The following is a 23,491-nucleotide window of genomic DNA, read 5'->3' as shown; positions in this document are numbered from 1 at the left end:
TTTGGTTAAAAAGTGTCTGTTTCTGTGTGTTTACTTGCATCTTTACGTTGTGCTTGTATGTTCTAGAACACTATGTGATATAATTACCCGGTTTTCCTTCTGGCCCGTCAAACAGATGAAGTATTGAGCTTTCCTGTTCTGTCTCTGTGATTTATCTAGGTGGCAGCCAACACTCCCAGTATGTACTCTCAGGAACTGTTCCAGCTCTCCCAGTATTTACAGGTAAAACACTGACACCTACTGGGTGTTCTGTGGCAGTACACCCAATGTTCTCCATTTAAATTAGGGTTTTTATAACTGTTTAATTTGGCTTTAAAGTATCAAATGACATGATGCCTCTTTTATTGTTTCTGATACTTTTTCTTGTATTTATTTCCTTTACTTTTATCACCTGTTGAATGCTTTCTGTGCTATTATCTTGCCGTTTAGGAACATTGTGACTTTATTTTTGAAATGTTTAATAACATTCTTATTTCAACTTTTAACTGTAGCTAAAAGTTGTAATAATAGTGTGGTCGTAGCAGACAATGAAATATTACAGCTGCGAAAATGGAAACAATACAATAAAAATAAACAGCACATGTTTATGTATATATGGCATAATTTTAAAAGAATGTGCAACTTTTCTATCATTGTAACTGCCTTTCAACAAATTAAAATCACACTTCCGGATCTTGAAGACGATCTGAAAAAGAAACTCAAAAGATGTATCGATGTTTTCTGGAGTAATACTTTGCATCGTAGCTCATTTAAAATGGCATCAATCGTCGTTTGGAGGAGCAGATGACTTGGAAAATGTCTGTTTCTGCAGGAGGCCTTACACAGAGAGCAGATGTTGGAGCAGAAGCTGGCCACTCTGCAGCGGCTCCTGTCCACCACTCAGGAGGCTTCAGAGAGCAGCTGGCAGGTCGGAGCCACGCCCTGAAGCTTCCACTGCATCTCTTTAGTTTATTTATTTGCAATGAAAGCATGTGGGTTAAGAGTTTACAGTAGAATGAGCAATCTTATCTATCATGTTTTTATCATGTAAAAACTGTTTTTTGTTTTATTTTATGGTTGGATAACGTTGAATGAAAGCACACAGATAACATCAGGTTTAGTTTGTCAGACACGCTTCACAGTAATTTTAAGACACAGAGGAAGTTGAAAAGTTCATCTCCTCCTCTCATTTTAAAGCACTTACTGTGAACTCTGCCTCCATCAGGCTCTGATAGATGAGGACCGGCTGCTGTCCAGGCTGGAAGTGATGGGCAGTCAGTTACAGGCCTACTCTAAGGTAAGAGCAGTCAAAATGAAGAAATACATCCAAGTTTTTACTGTTTTATTTAGATCAGTTCATTTTATTATAATCAGTTCATGGCTTTTTTATATTTAGACAGATTCACTGATTATGTTAAGGAATCCAAGATGTTTTTTATGCTGTGACAAAACTACAAGTGTTTGGATTGTAATAATTGTTGACTACTATATTCCAAATGTTGTAAATTTGAAGTTTTCATACTAGTACAACATTTAGCCATTTGACAGATTATGTTACTCCAAAAGCTAAAGGTCAGTTCAAAAGAGAGGAAAGGAGAAAATGGGAAATATTTAAAAATTTATTGTTCAGCCTCAAAGTGTTGATAGTCAGTCATGACATTTACTGCGTGCTCTGTGTAAGGGGTTGAATAAGAATTAAATCACCTGCCACAGCCAAATAATAGAACTGGACAAAGTTATATTTTTTACTCATTAATAATAAATCACATCTTCAGATGTTACATTTCTTTCATGATTGAAAAAGATTTAGTAGAAGAATAAACTTGCATGTTTCTACCACATTACAGTTTGACAATTATTCCTCAGTTTCTCCCACTATTTACAGTATGAATAAAATATCTAGTTTTATTCATTTAAAATAAATAAATTGGAAACAAAATAATTTAACTTGTAATATTTGTAAGAGCTTGATTTTATTGTACTGTTTGTTGTGTAAACCTCATTAAGAATAGTTTCTACTACAGTAGAGACTAGTGGAGATCCATAAATAAACTGAACTGATTTGTAATAGGTATTAATTAATCTGTATTATAATTATTGTCTATTACTCTTTCACTCAGTAACTCCTATATAATAATATTTTAGGTAATAAAAATGTCTGAAATAGAGGTTAAAGCTTTCTAATTAACTTCTCTCCACTCTAACAAATCAGGAAAGCTCTTCATTAAACTGATTTCTTGATTTTTCTGAACTTTTTAAAACTTTGGCAGTCGCAGACAGAGGAAGGGATCCGTAAGGAGCTCCTGGCTCTTCAGGAGGACAAACACAACTACGAGACCACAGCCAAGGAGTCCCTGAGGAGAGTCCTGCAGGAGAAGATCGAGGTGGTCAGGAAGCTCTCTGAGGTCGAGGTGGGTCACCAGGATGCCGTTTGTTAGACGCATTTTTGTTGTATTTCTTCATCAAGTGTGCAGGTCTGTAGCCTCTCGTTTCCTCTGGATAAATTAAATGTTTATCTATAGATGTTGTTTATGCTGCAGTGCATTCTGGGTGGATGATGCATGCTAGGTGCTACAGCGCTAGCTCTGTCCAGCCAAAACAGTCATTTTTGCACAATGAGTAACGTTCAGATCTTTTAATTTGAACTGAAGCTCGTTGAAATGGAAGGTAGGTAACACAGAAATGATGAAGGGAGATGAAGATGACTTATTTTTCTCGCGGTCCTAGGAGGGATGAAGGGGACCCCGAATGAGGGGTTGAGTTGTTCTTATTTTCATGGTTTCAGGAACTGCAGAAACATCATTCCTCCTTTGTCTGACCTTGACATTTATGTTTATATTCTGGAGCGTTGAGCTAGGACCGTGTGAGAGTTACCTGCTGCTAATGGCGATAGCTCCTGCTAATGGCGTTAGCTCCTGCTAATGGCGATAGCTCCTGCTAATGGCGTTAGCTCTTGCTAATGGCGTTAGCGCCTGCTAATACAGTAAACAGTTTATAACAAACCATCTTTTATGTTTGTTTCAGCAGATATTTTGTGTACAGCGGCACATGAAAACTTTGAGTTAGTTTCTCAGTCCAGAGGTTTTGTGGGCTGCCCCCCATCAGCCTCTATAACCTTGATTACTTTTGTTTCCAGACTTGAGTTCACTATAAACTACCCTGACGTATAAACTTTGCCCTGACAAAAATGGCCACCTCTATAAGTGAAAAATATAATCAAGATGTACTTTTGAAGTAATTATGAGTTTTATGTATCACAAATAAAGTCTAGGTTAACAGAAGTTGTTAACTTAGACGTTGACCTAAATTACATCAATTACATGTTGAACTGAATTACATCATATTTAAGTCAACATGTTCAACTAGTTGGACATGTTGGATCCCCTTCAATTAGGTGAACAGTTTTATGCAAAAACCTTTAAAATTGTGTTAATCAAGATACTTAGATGGAGAAAGTTGCTGTTTTTATGACAAATTGAGCCATAAATCATGTAAAAGTTGAATCATTGTGTTTGTCTGCTGAGCTGCGGCTGCTGTTGTCTGTTTTGAAATGTATGTGTTTGGCTTCGCAGCGGTCGCTGAGCAACACGGAGGACGAGTGCACCCACCTGAAGGAGATGTCTGAGCGGGGCCAGGAGGAGCTGCAGGAGCTGGCCAACAAGTACAACGCTGCCGTCAACGAGATCAAGGAGCTCACAGACAAGATCAAGGTGACGTGCTCAGAAACTCTGAAACAAACCACTGCCTTCCCTGCGACTGTGCGATACGGCTTAAAATTAAATCTCATTTTCCATTTTAAAAGTTTTTTTTCTTGCTTTCCTTTCTAAAGATGAAATTAGAAGGTATTTTAAAAAGTGACTTTTATTCAGTCATACCAGCTGTGAGTTGTACGACGGAGTTTCGGAGAGCAGTTTTGATTAATTATGACGATATAGTTATGATATTAGTAGAATATAAACTCAATTTTACTAGAAAAACATTTTAAAATTAGGAGAAAAAAATCTTCTAGAGTCATCAGGATCTGCAGCTCAGTCTGCTGTTCCTTCTTTGGAATAACTTCATTTGTTGCTGAATCATTTCAAAGTCCTGCTATTGATAATAATTTGAAGCTGATGTGTTGAAATATGAAGTATTATCTGTAAGGCTTATACCAAAGATTCACTTCACAAGATGGCCAACTTTCCTCATTTATGTTTTTATTTTTTTTGTTGGACTTCTTATAAAATGATTATTACTTTATTCTCTTAATGTTACAACTGTTTTCTCAAATTGTTTTGACTCTTATGTCGTACAACTTTTTTGGGAGAATGTTATAACTTATAACTACTGTATAACTACGATTACTTTAGTAATCGTGCAATCTATTGATTATTCTGATGATTAATCAAGTAATCTATTGATTATTCTGATGATTAATCAAGTAATGGAGTAAACAATTTGATAAAATGAAGTATGGGGAAGCAATAACGGCAGTATTCATATCAGATATCAACATCGGCCCAAATTTTCACAGATAATTTCTCTTGAGGAATTTTGGTAATCGAGGTTCTCGAATCATTCAAGGAATATTTACAACTCTAATTATTACTTTATCCTTTTACCTATAAATAAAAAATCTTAGCCTGGTCCTAATACTCCTTTATTAAGTTGACCTGAATTCAAAGTGTAAATAAACAGTAGCTGTAAAACAAGATGGCCGCCCTGGGCGTGCTGACATCACTGAACTATGAAAACAAAAAGAGTGCATTGAGTTAAATATCCCAAAACTTTGCCTAATTGATAAAATCGACTTATCAATTGTCAGGCAGATCTAAATAAATTTTTCATAAATGTTTTATTTATTCAAACACTGCGCTCCTTTGCTGCTTTTGCTCCTAGCTGGTTCCACATTCTTCCTGCTCATTTTCTGTCCCTTCACAGTTGACCTTCTTGTGTCCTTGCAGGCGGCGGAGGGCAGGCAGGAGGAGCTGACGCTGCAGGGAGTGACGGAGAAGCGGGAGCTGGAGATGCGGATCGAAGAGATGGAGGAGAAGGAGCAGGTTCTGCAGGCCCGCATCGAGGCTCTGCAGGCCGACAACGACTTCACAAACGAGAGGCTGGCCGCCCTCCAGGGTACACGCCCACACACACACACACACACACACGCACACACACACACACACACAGAGCTATTGTTATTGTTATTCACACCAACGTTCAGCGCCTACAAAAGTATTCACACCCCTTGACAGTCTTCACATTCTCCTCAAACTTTACTGAATATTACCTGATTTTGTCCAAGTAGTGGAAGGAAAATCCTGCAGGAGTTTCAAGTTTTTGCTAATAAAAATGTGAGAAGTTTATAAGGATGTGTATGATCTAGTGCAGGGGTGTCAAACTCCAGTCCTCAAGGGCCGGTGTCCTCCAACTTTTAGATGTGCCTCTGCTGCACCACACCTGAATAGAATAATTAGGTCATTAGCAAGGCTCTGGAGAACTGATCTACACAAGGAGGAGGTAATTAAGCCATTTCATTCCAGTGTTTTGTACCTGTGGCACATCTAAAAGCTGTAGGACAGCGGCCCTCGAGGACTGGAGTTTGACACCTGTGATCTAGTGTGAGGGTAATTTAGGACAGAATCTGGTCAGTCGATGGAAAGCAGAAAACAGGAAAATATTGTTACCTAAACCTAAAGCCAACTGAATCTGTTCAGATTTGAGTGATTTTGCAAAAATTATCAAACATTTCAAATATAAACATATCTGTAATACATGACAAAATTCACTTAAGCAGTGAAATTGGTTCTTAAATTTGCCTAATAATAAATGCACCTGTACTCACACTCACGGTGTTAATTATATTTTATTTATAGGATTGTGTTCGTACAAAAGAATCTTAACACAAAATGCTTTAAAGTTGAGATTATAAATCAGAAAACATGATAAATTTACAAACCTTTAGAGATTTATCCCAAAAGATGCATTCCTTAAAGCTGGGACTGCAGTGAAAGTTGGTGACTGTCATTTATTTATTTTGCACTTATATTTTTTCATTTATTTTATATTTTTATACTTAATTTTGGTTTTTATTTATTTAATTTTTAATTTTATTTCATATTTGTACCTATTTTTGTTTAATTTATAGTTTATTTTTTGTTTTTATTCTTTTATTTCATCATTTTATTTACAAAGTCTAATAGTTAATTAATTTTCATCCTAGAAAATATTTTGCTAGTAGATCCACTCGGTGTTGGAGTGTGACATAAAATCAGAATAAAATACTTCAACATTTTGGGGTTTTATTATGGGTGTGAATACTTACGTCAGACTCATTCGGTTGACTCTTACTATGAATTAAAGTTATAACTATAACGTTTGTTTTTAATCAAGTCTTTCATGTAAAATCTGACTCGTTTATCCATAAAGGAACTAAATACTGTGATGTCAAACACAAAGACTTTTATTAAGCTTTAAATCCACCAGCAGCGTTGTGAGGTTCTGTTGGTCAACTCTCTCCTCTGCTGCTGCTGTTGTTGTTGTTTGCAGTGCGGTTAGAACAGCTGCAGGAGAAAAGCAACAGTATTGGTGAGTCCATGTCTCCGGCCGGCTCTTGGGACAACGTGTCCTCTCTTCTTCACCGTCCGTCTGCTTCTCTTCTTCATCCTGCACTAATGATGCATGGCGACTTCCTGCATGAGTTGTTTTCCTTTCCTGTTGCTGGCTGCAGCTCTCTGTTCATCTGTCTGCTGTGGTGGGAATCTGGCTTTTCTTCTGTTTTCATTGCATTCATTTGGGTTCAAGCTTCGTGGTTCCTCTGGTCCGTTAGGGGCCGACATGTTGGGTCACTTCGAGCTTCGAAATGCAGTTTGTAAAACGTTGAAAGTGTTCAGATGAAGCGTTTCTAATAGTTTTAATTTAAAAAATATCATCTTGTACTAATTTCCTGGCTCTTGAGGCAGATGAGTTGGCTCCTTCTGCTCTAAAGAAATATTTTTCCAATTTTAGTTCATTTTTAACTTTTTTTCTAATCCTAAAACAAATTTTAATATCAGACAGTAATATTTAATTATTTTAAAAAGCGGTTTTCAAATAATTTTCATTATTAAAGGAAACAAATATCTCCAAACCAGTCTGGCTCAGGGAAATGATAAATCAACAGGAAAGAAAACCTCGCCATATTTTGGAAAACCCTCATAAAGTGCATTTAATTAACGCCACAATTTTGAATGGTTCCAAAATAACCTTCCATTGGGTGTCCAAAGTGCGGCCCCGGGGCCGTTTGCAGCCCTTGGACTGATTTCAGTCCGGCCACTGGATCACAACGTTGGTTCAGCCCAGATGGTTGATCTGGATTAGTTAATTTTTAATTAATGCAGGTCCTTTTAATGTAAGTTACACCACCTACTATTATTCTTCTGTTGAGAAAATGGAGCTGAATTAGAAAAGTAATGATAAATGTAAAATTAAAGCTTTTAAATCTTCTTTTTTTAAAATAAAAGCTGGTTAAGTTTTCATATTGTATGAAAATTATAAAAATATGAAATGCTTACTGAGGCTTTATTTCCACCATTGATATAAACTGGATTTATTTTGTTGTTCCAGGGTTTTAAAGAAATATGTTTTAATTCTAATTGATTTTAATATAAATTGTTTGAGCAGACTCCTCCCTCTACAGTAGCTGTTGCAACATGGCATTTCATTAATTCAGTTAATAATCTGAGGACCCCCTCCTAAGAGATTAAATTTAGTTTTCCTTTAAAAGGTCTGAGATTAGAGGATATGAAGAAGTTTGTTGTGCAGCAGCCGTGTGCTGAAATCCACGTGGATCATGATCGTGAGTCTGATTTGTGATGATGCAAGTAACTGCTGGGTGTGTTTGTTTCTGAGGCAGCTTGTCTCAGGGGGCATGTTGGCACTCTGTCGGATCCAAACTGAGCTTCTTGGATAATCTGGGTTGTTGTTTTTTTCCCTACGGTTTCAAACTGTCCACGGCTTTGTTTTTCCTTCCTGTGGGTTAAAAGAAGCTTTCGGTCACTGATTGACTTTGTTGGTTATCCTGCAATAGTCAGCCCCGCCCACTCCTCACTACTCCCCAGGGCTGCCTACTGACCAGTTCTCCGTCTAACAGGTCCGGAAAATCTCTGAGACCTGGGTATTACCCTAAAAGTACTCTATAAGAGATAATCTATTTAAACTGGTGGCGAAAGTGACTCGTCTAGCTCTAACTACCTCCAATCCAGAAGTTATGACCCTTTACAGTTAAGAAACAATCAGCTGAGTAGCCCTCGCAGCTGCATAATTCCAATAACCACTTCTGTTAACGGTAGCCCACTTTCTAAATCATAACTTGCACTTGGAACCGGCTAGATTATGTTTAGTGACTTAGATGTAAGTCCCAGGGTCATTATTTACTCTCACCAAAGGAAATTATGAAGCCTCCTGTTTACTGGAATCATGTACATTAGTTTTACCTTAATTAAAAGAACTGGACAACGATTAAATGACTCTATTAATTCCAATGTCCACCAACCTCATTAGAATTTTATAGTATAAATTTATTAAGCAAGCTTGAGCAGGGATATGCGACATACAAATCAATAATCAATCTTATATAACTCAAAAACAGTGTAATCAGATTTACATGTACAATCATTCTACCCTGTCTTCTTCTAACTTAGGTCGCACTTTCTGAAATGGAATTTCAATGAGCAGATTCAACTCATACCCAGACGATGGTGGATCTTTTGGCAGCAGGAATTTCTAGCATCCTTGGTCGAGGTCTATGCTTTGTGTGGAAAAATCCTCCTTAGAAAGGAAACAAAGCAGAACGGGTCTGAATCCCTTTTGCAAGACCCAGTTCTTCCTCCTTGTGGGACCTTTGTCCTTCCTCCAAGTCCTGCTGCAGAGGTTGAAAGTGCTGGGTTGAGACGAGACCAACGGCCGAATGAAGAACCAGAGATGGGGCGATGGGACCCAGTCCTTTTCGTAGCGGTGTGAAGTCCGAGCTTCCCCGTGGTTCTGAAGTGCGGTCCGTAGCTGCTTCTGCAAGTTGTCTCTCCTTCTGCGCCGCCGGACTGGGAACAGCTGGTTCCTCTTTTCAGCCCCTTTTTATGCCTCTCCTCACCATGTGTGTGTATGGGAAGGTTTGGCCTACGTGACTTCCTTCACGGCCGCTGTGTCTCATGAAAAAGTCCCCCCCCATTTCTCAACCCGCTTGCTGACCACAGTGGAATTTCCCGTCCTTCTCCTTTCTTCCTGTGCGCCTTGGCCATCTGTTCAGAACTGCTTGCGGCATTTCCTGTTTTCAGGGCTGTACTGCACATTCGTCTTCGCTATATTCTATAACTCACTTTATCTATTAAAACTCAGTAAACACATTCAACTTGTTGTTAAATTGATTTCAGATGATTATAACTTCATATTCATTGACAATAAATCACATCTTTTCCTTGTTGTTAATCATTAACATAATCATTACATATTTAAATCATTACAGATCATTAATCAGAGATGCTTTGCAGAAAGTTATTGAGTGATTACTTATATTCATGTTATTCAGACTTAGTCAACTTAATTAACTTTTAATCAAACTACAGGATTACTTTATTTCCTCCAAGCCATTATGCATCTTTTTCTGCGTGTGCCTGGAAAGATCTCATACCCTTATGCCAGTTTTCTTGACACCCCCTCCATGAGATCGGACGGTGCTGCGCAGAAAACACAGAGTCCAAAGTCAAAAGAGATCAAGTCCATCACCACAAGTGGCAGTGAGGATGTCCCGCTCATAGCAGGTAACCGGAGACGATGAAGGTGTCCAGGAATCCACAACCTCATACTCCGACAGATTGGATGGCGGAGAAAGCCAGTGTTCTGCACCCAAATCATTGTCAAGGGTAGTTTCACCTGAGACGGAAAGGGTGGAACGCTCCAGCGGAGGCTGCAGAGGCGAAGGCAAGTCCATGCCAAAATCTGGCAGCGCGGACGGGTTGTTGCAGTAGCCTTCCAAGTCTGCCAGCAGATCCTGGAAATCCATATCACTTGGTGATGGAGATGAAGGGGAAAGGATGTCCTCAGTCTGGCATGCTTGGGGAGATGAACTGAGGTTCTCAGTTTGGGTACCTCTCTCGTTAGTCGCACTGCTGGCTTGGCATCCGACGTCGATAAACAAATCTGGAGACACGGGACGTGTAGGCGGAAGGTAGTCGCCCACCGCCACAATTCGTCCATCCAACAGATGTAAAGTTGGGAGGCATTGCCGAGTAATTTGGTGTTCCCATAATTTATGAATCACGGGCAGCCGTAGTCCCGTATACAACGGAGATGTTGTGAAGTCGTCGTCATCTAGGCCAAACGCAGAGGTCCACACGATTTTGTGCACCCGTTCCAGGGATCTAGAGGTGGAATCCGCTATGTAGGGCAAATCCTCCAGCCCTGTGGCGCAGAGGATTGCCGTTACATTGCTAAATTGGCTGCTCACGCATTTGTGACACCAGCGGGAAGACGATGCAACCCAAATGAACCCATAAGATTCTGCAGTGACTCCACATCCCACACAGCAGGTTGATGCCTGAGGAGAAACAGTAACCCAGGTAACTTCATGATCAGTGGTTATTGATTAACTACATGTACTTACAACGACGAAAATGCAAAAGCGAAAGCTGAGAGAGTAGGCTGATTTAAGCCCGTGTGCCGGCGTATTTTGCGAGCCAAGGTGAATTAATCACAGGAGCCGGAATGTCATGATCCGGAGCGGGTTCACCCCGATCATAGACATGAGCTGAATCATGGAATATTGCCGCGTAGGTCATCAGCCATACAACAATGGCTAGGTCCGAGGTCTCACGGAGCCAGTAGAGGACCACCAGGATCCCCCAAACCGTTGCCCAAAGAGCCAGAATTATCCATTTCTGCATCCAAATTCGCCTTCCCCGACCCTTGATAGACAAGGCCTGGCGCGCTAAATAGATGAGGATAGATACTGCGAATAGCCCTTCTAGAATAGCTGTGAGGATCTTAAATGGGGCGGCTCGGGTAGCTTGTGTGCCCCCAATGACCAATTCCAGTATCAGGGCTATGGTGTCGGTGATGAGCCATAGGCAAACCACAACGCCCCTGCGCCAATTAATGCGGGTACGGCCCATCAAGTAACAAGCAAAAAGGGATGAAGCCAACCCCCATTTGTGGAGAACGACGGGACGGAGGATCAGCTTGGCATATCCTTGTAGCGCGACAAAGATCCTCATAGGGTGTTCCTTAGGCCAAGGACCGGTGTGGCAGAAGACTACCCAGGCCAGGGTAATCCCTAAATGCTCAAGGGTACTCACTTGAATTGGTGCAAAAAGTGAGTTAGGATTCGACGAGTTGGTCGAAGAGTTAGTCGAAGAGTTGGTGTTGGTGTCCATGATGTCCGATGATGGTTGCTCTGGATCAGGTCTTCTCAGCAGATGCGGTGAAGGTTGAATGGCTCGCAGGCACACGGCAGCTCTCTCTTATGCAGAAGTAGGCTCCTCCTTCGGGGGGAGGGGCTGATAGTTCCTCTTTTTACAACGACACAGTGCTTTTAGCCACGCCTCCAGGACGATTTTACCGATGATCAACGCCACAGCGACGCCCAGGAGGCCCAAGAGGTATGGCCACAGCAGACTCAAAGCACTCATCAACCATTGTTCAACAATGTTGAGGCCCTCTTCCACCACATGAGCAACTTCTTCCGCAACCTCAGAAATAGCGGCCACCAAGGTTGCCCCCATAGTCTCGTACCAGTAACAGTCATGTTGATCAGAGCCTTCTCCGCATTGCTGCCAATTCTCCGTGGTGGTGGAGCAGGTGAGATTGGAATACAACAGGTTAGGTCCTACCCATTCGAACCCTGAGTCGATGTTGCCATCACACAGACTTCTTCGGAAAGCATGTCCTTCGGCGATGGCTATAAGGGAGTCTGGGATGAACGGAACAGGAAGACCAAGTATACTCTTGCGCTTCTGGAGATGATATCCTAGAATTGCATCGGTGCAGGTTCCTCCGCTCACTATCGCCCGTCGCCATGTTCCATTGAACTTTCGCCAAGTAACCTCAGAAGAGTGAGTGTCATACTCGTCTGCATAATGGTGTTCGCAGTAACTCTCCCAACCTTGGAGCTCTCCGCAGGGTCGTCTGGCCAATCCTATTACACATTCAAGGATATTTCTGGTGTTGTTTTTACAAGTCATGCGCCAAGGTCTAGGGCTGACGTAACTGTCCGGTCTCCAAAAAATCCCAGGCCAAATCATGCGTTCCTTAGAGTAGACCGTAGCGATGTATTGGTACTGTACCCAATAGTTTGTTGATTCTGCAAGGCATGGTGTTACCCAGGCTTCAAACTCATGTTGTTGGAGTCCCCACCATTCATAGTCCCACTTCCGATAGTAATCCTCGTACCAGGCTCGTAGGGCCCATTTGGCCGTAGGAGCTTTATCAGGATCCGGGCAGTTATACCTCCAGGTAGAGTGCAAAGCGTTGCCAACCTGCCAGAGGTCGCACCGTGGCGATGAGAGGGTTTTCTTCCAACAGGTGTCATTCAGGCTCTCAAAAATTCTTTTGGCGACACACTTGTCAATTTTTGCAAAGTCCGTTTTAGGAACGGTGAGAAGGTCATCAGGAGTCGGAAGGCGCTGCGTACGCAAGTTGGCAATGTATAGATCCGTTAATCCAGTGTGAGAACGAACTGTACCCTCTGGGAAGTCTCCCATAAAGAACGTTTGGTCTTGGGCTATGTATGTCCACGGGAACGTGTTGTTCAGCCAGGGTTCAATTTCTGTACGGTGTGGACGTGTAGAGTGCCAAAAATCAGCCCAGTACTCTTCTATGGCTGATACTATGTAATTCTGTCCTACACATTTCACAAACTTGTTCCAGAGGCAAGGATTTAACCAAAGAAAGTGGTGTTTGTAACAGTGCTGTTGCTCGGCCTGATACATAAACTGTCTAGGTCCTTGTCTGATCAGGAAAGCCGTCATGTTAGTCAAATTGGCTGGTGTAGGCGAAATTGTTGCATTGACTGGAAGATTACCTCGGGAGGCATTTCGGAAGGTCCAGTTCCCCGGCGGTGCAGTTGGGATGGTGTCATCCACCCTGCAATTCAGGTGATAATCTCCCCAAAACTCCTCTCGGGGAAGCCAGGCTCGACAGCCTGAGGACCTGTGTGGGGCTGGGTATACTACTTCTGTATCCCAGTACCCTTGATTCGGCAACAGTAGCAGCGACCTACAGGCCATGTTGCAATGCCATTCTGGCATACCTCGGTCCGGGTGAATCCAGTTGCATCTGACGGTCCGTCGTTCTTTGTTTTGCAGAACCCGTATCCAGCAGAGCACTCCGGTGTCGAGGAAGTCATAGTTGTAGATCTCCCAGGTGCGATTCAGAAGGTCGTCCAGAGTGGAGTCGTTCAATCCGAAAGCTCGGCGTTCCACGTACTTTTTACCGTTGTCTTTGGCGAACAGTCCGGTTCGATTCTGGACAGAAGTTTCGTTGTCCCATGGTACAAAAATAGCCGTGGTGTTTGTGTTCCAACAATTGAAGTTAGCGTACTTGGAATGTCCGTAGGTGACTCTTGTATGCGTAAGATACCACGGTCCAACTCCGATGAAGTAGAAGATAGTAGCAAGAACAGCAGCAGCAAACAGCAGGGCAAGGAGCGTTGGCAGCCCTTTCAGGCATAGGGATTTTCCGGTTATCGTAGTCGTCTTCCGTAGCAAAGGTTTGTTAGAGGTTTCCGAGTCGTCGTCAGTGTCAGTAGAGCTGTCTGATTCCGATGTAACATCCAGCAACTCCGGGTCTGTAGGCCGGCGCTTCATGCCGATAGCATCCATCTTGGCCAGAGTAGTGCTTCTCTGGGGTCTGATGTATCAGGCTTTGCACAGACTTTCCTCAAAGCCTTGAGGTGGCCCTGGTTGGCAGGGTTCTTTCCAACCCGTCTGGTGGCCCTTCTCTGCTGCAGGGCTGTAAATATGGGAGAGGGGTAGGGTAAATCAGGTTCCAACCCCCTCCACACCCACTTCCAGTGGAACACCCTCCAGTAATCCGGCCGAGGAAACGGGCCTTGGGCGGTGCCAGTTTTCAGCGCCTGGTCATACCAGGATTCGTGTTTGTACCCTATGGGGGCAGGCACTGAAATGTAGGTGTACAATGATTGTCCATGCAGAGTTAGCCTGGTGCGGTACCCCCAGGATGACGGAGTATAAATCCTCTGGTGTGGTGGATTGGGGTAGACCCTGTCAATTTCCAATTTCAATGGAAGCTTGGTGTTATTAAATATATAACATTCTGGATTCGTTTCCCTCTGTATTATGGTTTTCGCCATGCTTGGTGATGTGGTCCAAATGATCATGTCATTAACTGCAATTTCACAATACAGTCCTTGCAGTGGTTCAAGATAATGGGGACCCCACCTAACCCGCAGCTCGATCCCCCGTACCCTGAAATACACTGTATTAAAAGTCCATGGTAGAGATCTTGGACACATAGGGGAGATTGATGCAAAATTAACCGTGTTTTCAGATCCTCTTCCTTGCCAAGCAGGCGGTGCGGTAGGGATAAATATATGTGGCTTCGTGGGAGGGGGCGTCGTGTATTCTTCACTTTCCTCCACCTGTTTCGTGTTTTGGAAATTGGTGGGTCGGAGATATATGAGATATTTGAGAAAATAGGCCTCGGTAAGCGGATTGGAAACAGTGAAATCTTCTCTTGGCATATCGAGTAGAATGGAGGTGGTAGGGAGTCTTAGAAACGGGCCTCTGTCTGATAGTCCCGATGAGACTCCAACCCCCACTTTGAACAATCTAGTCACAAAACACTGTCTCCCCTTTCGCTTTTTGGTTTTTTGCTGACCTTTAGACTTGACGACTCGTTTTTCTCCTTCCGGTGCGTCCATCAGTTTTGGTTTGTCTTTCTCCATGGAAATGCTGAGGCGAGCTTCTGCCAGGCGTGGGTTTTGGGTTTCTTCTTGGGAGGCTCCGACTCCGTACTGGACACGGTGGCGTAAGTCTGCTCGTCTGGTACCACTTTGATGGCGGCTCCGACTGAGTAGATCCCTTTATAGGGGACGGTGATCATGCGCACTGACAGCTGGACCTGACAGGAGGTGCTAGGATCAGAGGGCGTGCTCGCCCTGTGAGCCACGCCTCCCGGGTGTTGCAAAACTCCATCCCGAAACTGGGATTCCGCTGTCACCCAGTACAGGCAAGACTTCTCTTTTGGTCTCACCGCATTGCTGCCCCATCCGTCCACCTCAGTGGTGTAGTAATACATGTCCGAGCTGCGCACCCCATCTTCCCTTGGTACATCCGGCAGATCTACTATTGGTATTGTGCAGTCATTGATGACCTCCAAAATCAGATGTGCCCAGGTGGTCAGTTCCCAGGGGCCTGTCCACCCACCATTAACGGCTTGCTCTCGGGCGTCATCTGGGAGTGCACTTAGCTCCTCAGCTGATGGTTGGTATGCATGAGGCCGATGTACCCGGAAGACCACAGGAGAGTGGTTGGCATTCAATGGTGGAAATGACAGGGAAGCTCTAGCAGCGTCATACGGCCAGGCGGCTTGAACAGAATCCCACAGGACATCATGCGGTCCTTCCTCCCTCCTCCACACCCATGGGTCCAGTTCTTCTGGAGTATTCGGAGGAGCGGAAGGTCCTGGTAATATTATCGGTATGGGGCTCCCATAGTTTGATTGCACTCGCCCGTAGGTTCTGTAATACCGCAGCGAGCTGTAGAACCTTGTCACTTGCCACCCTTCAGCTTCGCCTGTCAGTGTTACCTCTCCGCTCCTTAGCTGTTCCTCACACACAGGACAGTGGTGTAGCTCATTTCCATCCCACGTGCAATAACAAGTTCTTGGTTCTTCCTTGAGCCACCCCCGTTGGGTTTCCAACTTAAGCCGGGGCAGGTAACCCACTCGGCAGTTCCCACAGATTGTATTGTTCAATATCGTGACCGGGGAGACGCGAAGATGTTGTAGCATCTCTGCGGTAGCCCCCTGGTGCCTTGGCTTCTCACGGCCTGGTCCTTCCCAGATAATGGGGAGGTGGTGGTCCGTTAAACAAACCGGACAGCCGCTTTTAGCTTGCCCCCAAACCAGCATCTCTCCCTCCTCCGACAGGACTCCATTTTTAGCCCAATCCAATTTCTTCAGGGCTCGTCCTGCCCAAATCCCTGAAGGTGTTCTTCTAACTACAACCACCCCTTTCACGGTGGCCAGTCCGAGATAGGGTGGAATGGTACATGATTCACTGGCCATTTCACCGGCTTCTGTTTCACTTTAGTCAGGAACTGGCTTGAGCTGCTCAACTCCTTGGATCCCTTTTCGTTCCAGCAATACTGTGTTCCTATCCAGTACTTTCTTGACGATGTCAGTTGTCTCAAACTTGGGTTTTACTGCTGCATGTACAGGTTGCTCTCTTGCTTTGACCCACACGCGCTGTCCCTCTCGGAATGGCACTCTGGGCGTCAGCTTCTCCTTTTTGTCGCTGGAGCCCCGCCCCACTTCCCTCGTGGTGAACGGCCGTTGGTTGAGTTCCATCGCAGGGGCGGGTCTTTCGGCTCTGCCTCTGTCATTCAGGGCCTGCCCTATTTCCACCGCTTGGGTGCTCCAGCTGTTGGTGTTAGCATTTTTAGCTATCCAGCTTTTCACTAACCCAATGGCTCGTTCCACCACTCCGTTAGCTTGTGGGGTGTAGGGTGGCGAGTAAACTCGCATCACTCCATACTTCTGACACCACTGGTCAACCTGTGAATTACGGAAATGAGTTCCATTGTCCGTACGCAGCTCTTTCGGGATTCCCAGGGCACTGCATACTTGTTCCAGCATGCCGACAACGCTATTGCCGTTTGCTTTCCTGGCTGCTTTTGTAGTTACAAACCCCGACATAGAATCCACCAGCACTAAGAGGTACTTCTCACCTCTCCTTCCTGTTATCCCCATGGGACCTGCAACATCCATGCAGACTGAGCCCCAGGGGACCGTGCTTTTGATGGACAACCCATCCATCCGCTGCCCTCGGCGACCTGCGTTGTATTGACCACACACTTCACAGTCCCTTAGCACGCGTTGGACTTGTTTTACTGGGATCCAAAGATCTTGCTCCTCCAGTTCCTTACGTGTAGGTCGCACGCCTGCATGTCCAAGGGCCTCATGCACGCTCCGCACGACCTCGACCACGTACTCTTCTGGGACCTCCCGTCCTCTGGGAGTACTGTCCCACTTCTCGGTACCGACAAAGACGATCTTTCTTTGTTGGACATAACAGTCCACTTCATCATTCCCACGCCAATGAGCTCCCTCATGCGTGTGTGCTCTTTGATGCTCAACATCTATTTCCAACTGCAGTTTTAGCTCAGCAATCTTTTTCCACAAGTCCTTGTGTGCCACCGGCTTGCCCTTTGCTGTCTCGAAACCATTTTCTTCCCAAATGGCCAAGTCCTCTCTAAGGGCCTGAGCACAGTAGTAACTGTCGGTTACTAACCTGGCACTTTTGATTTTCCTTTTCACCAGCTCCAGCAATCCTTCCAGTACTGCCGTCACTTCTCCGGCTTGAGCACTACCGGGGGCCTTTCCTTTCTGACGGCATTTCTCTTTGCCATCCTGCTTCAGAATAAATCCCCAGTATGCCGACTGGTCGGACCCCTTTCTGGATCCATCGGTGTAGATTGTCCATTCCGGTTGTCCTGGCTTCTCAGGTGTTTCTTGTGGTTTTTTCTTACTGGTGGGTTGTGCTGGCCCAATTTCAAGCTCCGGGTCCAGCAAGATGTCCTCCCATCTTCCCCACCGAGTGTTAGTTGCTTTAGTACTCTCCACAGTCCCTTTTCTTAGGTATTTGTGAACTTGGCTTTGTGTGATGACTTTAACTGGTTGTCCCTGTGCTAAGTCTTTCAGTACACCCCAATATCGAGCTAACACCGCTAGCTCTTTCTCCTCCTGCGGGTATTTCTTTTCAACAGAAGTTAGGGTGTAACTCCATAGGGTAACCAAGCCTCCATTTTCGTTACTCACTTTGATCATGGCATCGTCATTCTCGCAGCTGATTTCTGCCACTAGTCTTTCTGACAAACTTCTTGGCTCCAGTCTCACAGCTGCTTGAATGGCCCTTCTCAGTTCCTCTAGGTTCTGTTGATTGGCTGCTGTCCAAACCCAGGGTCTTTTTCCGTCCTTTTCGTCGTCCTCACTCTTCCTCAGGCAGTGGTACAAGGGTTTGGCATATTTCTGATAGTTGGGCACATGGTCTCTGACATAGTTGCACAATCCCAATATTTTCTGTAAGTCATTTTCTGACTGAGGTGGTTGAATGTTCGTCAGCTTTTCTCTGTACCCATCAGAGAGTCCCAAGTCCGACGTGACTTGGAAACCCAGATAATTCACTTGGAACTGTCCAAATTGACATTTCTTGAGGTTTAGCTTCAACCCTGCCTTGGTGAGGTTTTCAACTACTTTTTGTAGCCTTTCTAAGTGTTCTTCTTCTGTGTCATCAGCAATGAAAACATCATCAATGTACACAGTTGCTCCTACGTCCCCCAGTACTTCCATCACTGCTGACTGGAACACATTTGGGGAGTTCTTGTAGCCCTGGGGTAACCTTTGCCACACATAGCTTTTGCCTTTGTGGGTGAATGCAGTTTTACCTTGCGATTGTCTGGCGAGGCGTAGGGAGAAAAATCCATTAGCTAGGTCGATGCAAGACTTGAACTTCTTGACTCGAAGAGTTTTCAGCGCTCCTTGTGGATTGATTAGACTGGCTCGGTTTGCTATTGTTCTCCGATTCAGGGCCTTGAAGTTGATAACTGGCCTCCAACCCCCTCCAGCCGATTCAGGTTTCTTCACCGCCTGGATGGGGCTGTTGGTGATCGGGTTGAGTTCTTCCCTGATGATCTCTAGAGCACCCAGTTCCTTCACGATCTTGTCCATCTCCTCGACTGCTCCTGGGTTCAACGGGTACTGCCGAACAGGTGGATGAACCCCACCTTCGATGTGATGAACAAACTTTGGGCCCAAATCTCCACAATCGTTCTTGAACCGTGCTACCTGCGCCGTAACGATGATCTCGCGCAACTTCTCTTTCCCAGCCGGGGAGAAGTCACTCTCTTCAAGTTTCTGTTCTATCACCGTTGGTATGTCGACCGGTTTGTACCAGTCTTGCTTTTCTGATCCTGCTTGGGTCGGGCCGACTTTCACCAATCTTGCTTTCAAGCTTGTCAGCCTTCGCTCCAGTCGGCGATGTGTGCCTTTCTTTTTACTGAGTTCGTCTAAGTCTTTTACTGTGAGGAGATTGTAGGGACCTTTCACCCACACTACTCCTTTCCAGGTCCCATATGGCATTTCTTCTACTTTTCCATTAGCAAACTGAACCTTCAGGTGTCCTGCTGTTTTTAGGTCTTTGCGGGTCATAGACACCTCCGCTCCTGTGTCCACCAGGTAGGGTACTCCCTCCACTTTAGCGTAGATTTCGTCCCCCTCCCAGTAGGCATTTTCTAGAATGACCCGCGACCTGGACGCCATTACTTTGGTGACCCTCCGGCCCCGGCTTTACGGGACTCACGGAGGGCCGTCCTCTCTTCTGGGCTCAATTTCCTATACTCCTCATCCGTCAGGAACTGACCTTTTCCTGGCTGGTTTGATGAAGCCGGAGGGTTGGTCGGTTTCCCTTGTGGTCCTGGTGGTTTCTGCTGGAACGGCCGGTTCCGGAAGTTGGATGGCGGTGTTCCTTGTTGAAACGGTCTGCTCTGGAAGTTGGGTGGCGGTGCTCCTTGCTGGAACGGTCTACTCTGGAAGTTAGATGGTTGTCTGATGTTAACCCTTCCAGGTGGCTTTGCCGGTTGGCTAGCCTCCTTCTTCCTTTTGTCCTCGTAGTACTGCTGTTCCAGGTCGAATCCTTGCACCGCTACATCCATCTGAGCGACTGTTGTGCTTCTCACTGGCAACTTCACGAACACGATCTCTCCTCTGCGTCCTTTTGTCACTTCTCGCAGTACTTTCACGTATCTCGCAGGGGAAACGGTCTGCTTAAGTGTGTGCCACAGCGGTTCCAACCTGCTTCCCTTGTCCAGCCGTCCTCTGGCTCTCTTCACCTGGGACTCTTCATCATCCATGTCCTCCAATACCAGCCTTTCATAGTTGCTTTGTGCTGAATCTGTTCCAACCATCGGGTCCGAGGTCACGCTGGTCAGCCACAACTTTTTGGCTCCCTCGTGGTTGGTGGTAGACAGCACGGTTGGCCAAACATCTTTCAGATACTCCTCATTGTTCTCGTCTGCGTTTTTACTCCTAATCACCAGCCTTAGATTCTTCAACTCGGCGTAAGCATCTTGTCCTGTATTAGCGGCAGGTGGCTGAGCTGACACCTCTGGTTGTCTCGCCGGGATCTGCGGTCCTGGCTCCGAAGACGTCGCCTGAGGTTCCTCTTCATCAGCCGACACTTCGTCCAGCTGCTGTCGAGTTTCCCTGGAGTACTTGTAGGCGGCTTTCTTCAGTCGTCGCAGCATCACATCGTACATAATTCCAATGTATGCGTTCCTGAAGTTGGTAGTCAGGGAATAGTGTGCTGTCAGGGTGGAGCAGGATGGTGTCATCAGGATGTTAGCCCATTCTCCGATTGTTGCTTCCACCTCGAGCTGCACCCGGTCTCCCAACCTGCTGGCCCATCCTGCTGGGATCTGGTACTCGGTTTGGCCGGCCTCTGGTACATACGTACGCCGTCCGTCCTTAGCCTGCACTGGACCCCAGGTCACGTCTCTCGCCAGTCTTTCAGAAGATTTCTCGATGTCAAAGGTCTCCATTTCTTTCTTCTTACCCCGGTGCTGTCCTGTTCGGAGTGTCTTGTGCTCTGTCGGTGGTTGCTTCGGGTCGGAGAAGACGCTGTCGTGATCACTTTCCTCTTCCTCCTCGCTGGGCTGTTCGATCCCCGGTTGCTCTCCTCCGTCTTCCGAGTCACTGATGTCCTCATACTGCTGTTGTCGAAGAGGTTCTCTCCTGGGGGAGTTCAGCGGTCGAATCTTAGCTGGTTTCATCGGTCCTTCTTCTTTCGGGACCGTCGGCTGCTCATTTTTGACTCTTCCCGCATTGGGTTTTTTCAGTTCACTGCGGCTCTCTTCAAACGAGAACTCCTTAACGTACCTTGCTGCGGAGAACCCTGGTTCAACAGGTGCCTCCTTTATCTTTATTCTGGGTGGCTGCACGGCCTTGGCTTTACCTTTCTGGGTGGTGTTTGAAACCTCACTCTGGGGAATTTTTAAGGGATATTTCTTGATTTCTTGTGATGGATGGCTAATGCGGCATTGCTCCTCCATCTCAGCTGCCATTTTCACCCCTTGCTCAGTGCGGAGTCGATGCAGACGGGGGTCAACCACCACCACCACTTCTTTGAACACAAAGAAATGGCTGTTGTTCTTAGCTATATTCACCACCCCGTTCTCTGCAATCGATCTGGCGGTGTCCCTTGGCAGATCCGGTGATCTCAGTCCCTGCACACTCACTACCACTCTTCTCATGCATTCGTTGCTGGCTGCCGTCAGGCCCCGCTCGAGTCCGTGCCACATCTTCTTCCGGTACTCATCTAAACTCTCTCCTTTTCGGTAGATGTCAATCGGGACCAGGATTACAGCACTATAAGGGAGACTATAGCCGTTCATCAAGACTACTTCCCCCCTTGTTTTTGGGCTACAGCTAGCTTCCAGCAATCTTAAATCTGTTTTGTAACATTGCCCTGCTTGGTCCGCAAGGCTGTGTCTGAATTTTCGATTGTGGATCTTGTATTGGTCATTGGCGAACACAATCAGTCCGTCACCTTCAAGATCCCATATTCTTCCAATAACCTGATAAATCCGGAGTCCGGTCTGCAGTCCAAAGTTGCTGGCCCCCGGTGGTATTTCGGCTAATTCTCGGGCCATCCTCCAGGTGTCCGATTTCTGAGTCTTCTTCTTGGGGCGGTCGGGCTCCCGCAGCTCCTCGTCCGATTCCTCTTCGTCTTCGTCGGAGCTGTTATCCGCCGGAGTCCTCGTAGGTGGCAGTGGAGGCCTCCTCTCCGTGCTGTGGACTCGGGGATGAAACCCGAGCTCCGGGTCCCGTTGAGGGGACCATTCCTTGACTGCATCCTTCCACTGCTCCTCTGTGAGACCGCCGACGAGCGCTCCCTCGGGGTCGTCCTCATGGGCCGGTGCAGATGGGATGTCCTCGTTCCGCGATGAACCCGGTGGAGCTGAGGGACCTCCGTCGTTGTCGTCGCTGCTGTCGTCGCTGCTGTCACCGCCGTCGTTGTCGTCGCTGCCGCCCGTCAGGTCTATCAGAACCCTCGAAGGTTGCTCCCGCTGGTGAGTCGGTGTCGTGGCTCTGCTGGGCAGTTGGGAAGGAGCCTCGGCCACCTCCGACTCTGCCCTGTCCAGGGCTCGCTCTTTTTCCTTAATCTCCTTGTATAACTTAAGTCTCTGCAGGGCTTCGTTATATTCTTGAAACTTGCGCACCCCCTTGGCAAGATGGTCTACTAGAATCCCGTCAATGCCCGCTGCCGATGTAGCGGTTTTTACTACGCTGTCATACTTCTCGGAGGGACTGTAGACAGTCCGCAGCTCACCAGCTTCCCACTCTTCAAGGAGCTTAGCGAACCATTCCAGCCATTCTTTAACCTCCGTCTTCCTAGCAACCTTCACCGGGCATTTGACGACCCCCAGACGGTGACCGTGTTGAAGCTGGGTGCAAAAATATATCCGAGTTTGCACTAAGTGCTTCATCATTCTCTGGGCCACCTCCTTGTCGAGGGTGTAGTGGGATTCATAGAAAGCTTTCTTGTTTATCTCAGTCCAGGAATCCAATCCATCACCGAGCAATATCAGCTTCGCAGGAATTTGTGATATCGTGGATTGGGAAAGACTAGGTCGATGACTCCCCTCGTCTCGGCTGATGTTGCTCGCCCCTTGTCCCATTGCCGGCCCTTGCAGGGGATTCAGTTCCCCTCCTTCTTCGTCTTCACTCATAGTTGTCTTTGTCTTCGAGTCGCCTATCCCCCAAAGCCTCTCTTTGCGCTTTCGAGTAGGGATGGGTCCAGGCTGTGTTGGCTACTGGCTTCACTGTCTGGATCTGGTCATTCCATCCTCAGTAGAAGCTTTCCCTCACCTGTATGCTATACAGTTATTGCGAGGGTTGTGGCTGATGGCCTTATCAGTCACCACTAACTCTCTTCCCTAAGAGTCAGCAACCCAAGTGGGCTATTCAGAGTCTCACATCTGTTTTTACCGACTTGGTGTCTTTGGGGCCCGCCTACTCAGTTGTGCGCAGCCCCACGTTGGGCGCCATGTTGGTTATCCTGCAATAGTCAGCCCCGCCCACTCCTCACTACTCCCCAGGGCTGCCTACTGACCAGTTCTCCGTCTAACAGGTCCGGAAAATCTCTGAGACCTGGGTATTACCCTAAAAGTACTCTATAAGAGATAATCTATTTAAACTGGTGGCGAAAGTGACTCGTCTAGCTCTAACTACCTCCAATCCAGAAGTTATGACCCTTTACAGTTAAGAA

The 23,491-nt window shown here is 45.9% G+C and overlaps 1 protein-coding gene across 8 annotated transcripts in view; it reads left to right on the top strand.

Moving 5' to 3' along the window:
* The window catches only part of slmapa (sarcolemma associated protein a), a 79,832-nt gene that overhangs the window by 36,481 nt on the left and 19,860 nt on the right, over positions 1–23,491 (top strand). For 7 of the 8 annotated variants that reach the window (XM_032548671.1, XM_032548669.1, XM_032548665.1 and 4 more), the window contains 7 exons: positions 160–222; positions 812–907; positions 1,205–1,276; positions 2,250–2,390; positions 3,552–3,689; positions 4,923–5,091; positions 6,505–6,543. In XM_032548671.1, the coding sequence (XP_032404562.1) occupies positions 160–222; positions 812–907; positions 1,205–1,276; positions 2,250–2,390; positions 3,552–3,689; positions 4,923–5,091; positions 6,505–6,543 (718 nt within the window). The remainder of the gene's footprint in view (positions 1–159; positions 223–811; positions 908–1,204; positions 1,277–2,249; positions 2,391–3,551; positions 3,690–4,922; positions 5,092–6,504; positions 6,544–23,491) is intronic. The other variant, XM_032548672.1, reaches the window with a different exon arrangement.

The sequence above is a fragment of the Xiphophorus hellerii genome, chromosome 20, assembly GCF_003331165.1.
Source record: "Xiphophorus hellerii strain 12219 chromosome 20, Xiphophorus_hellerii-4.1, whole genome shotgun sequence".
NCBI lineage: Eukaryota > Metazoa > Chordata > Actinopteri > Cyprinodontiformes > Poeciliidae > Xiphophorus > Xiphophorus hellerii.
This window is presented reverse-complemented; position numbering and strand designations above follow the sequence as displayed.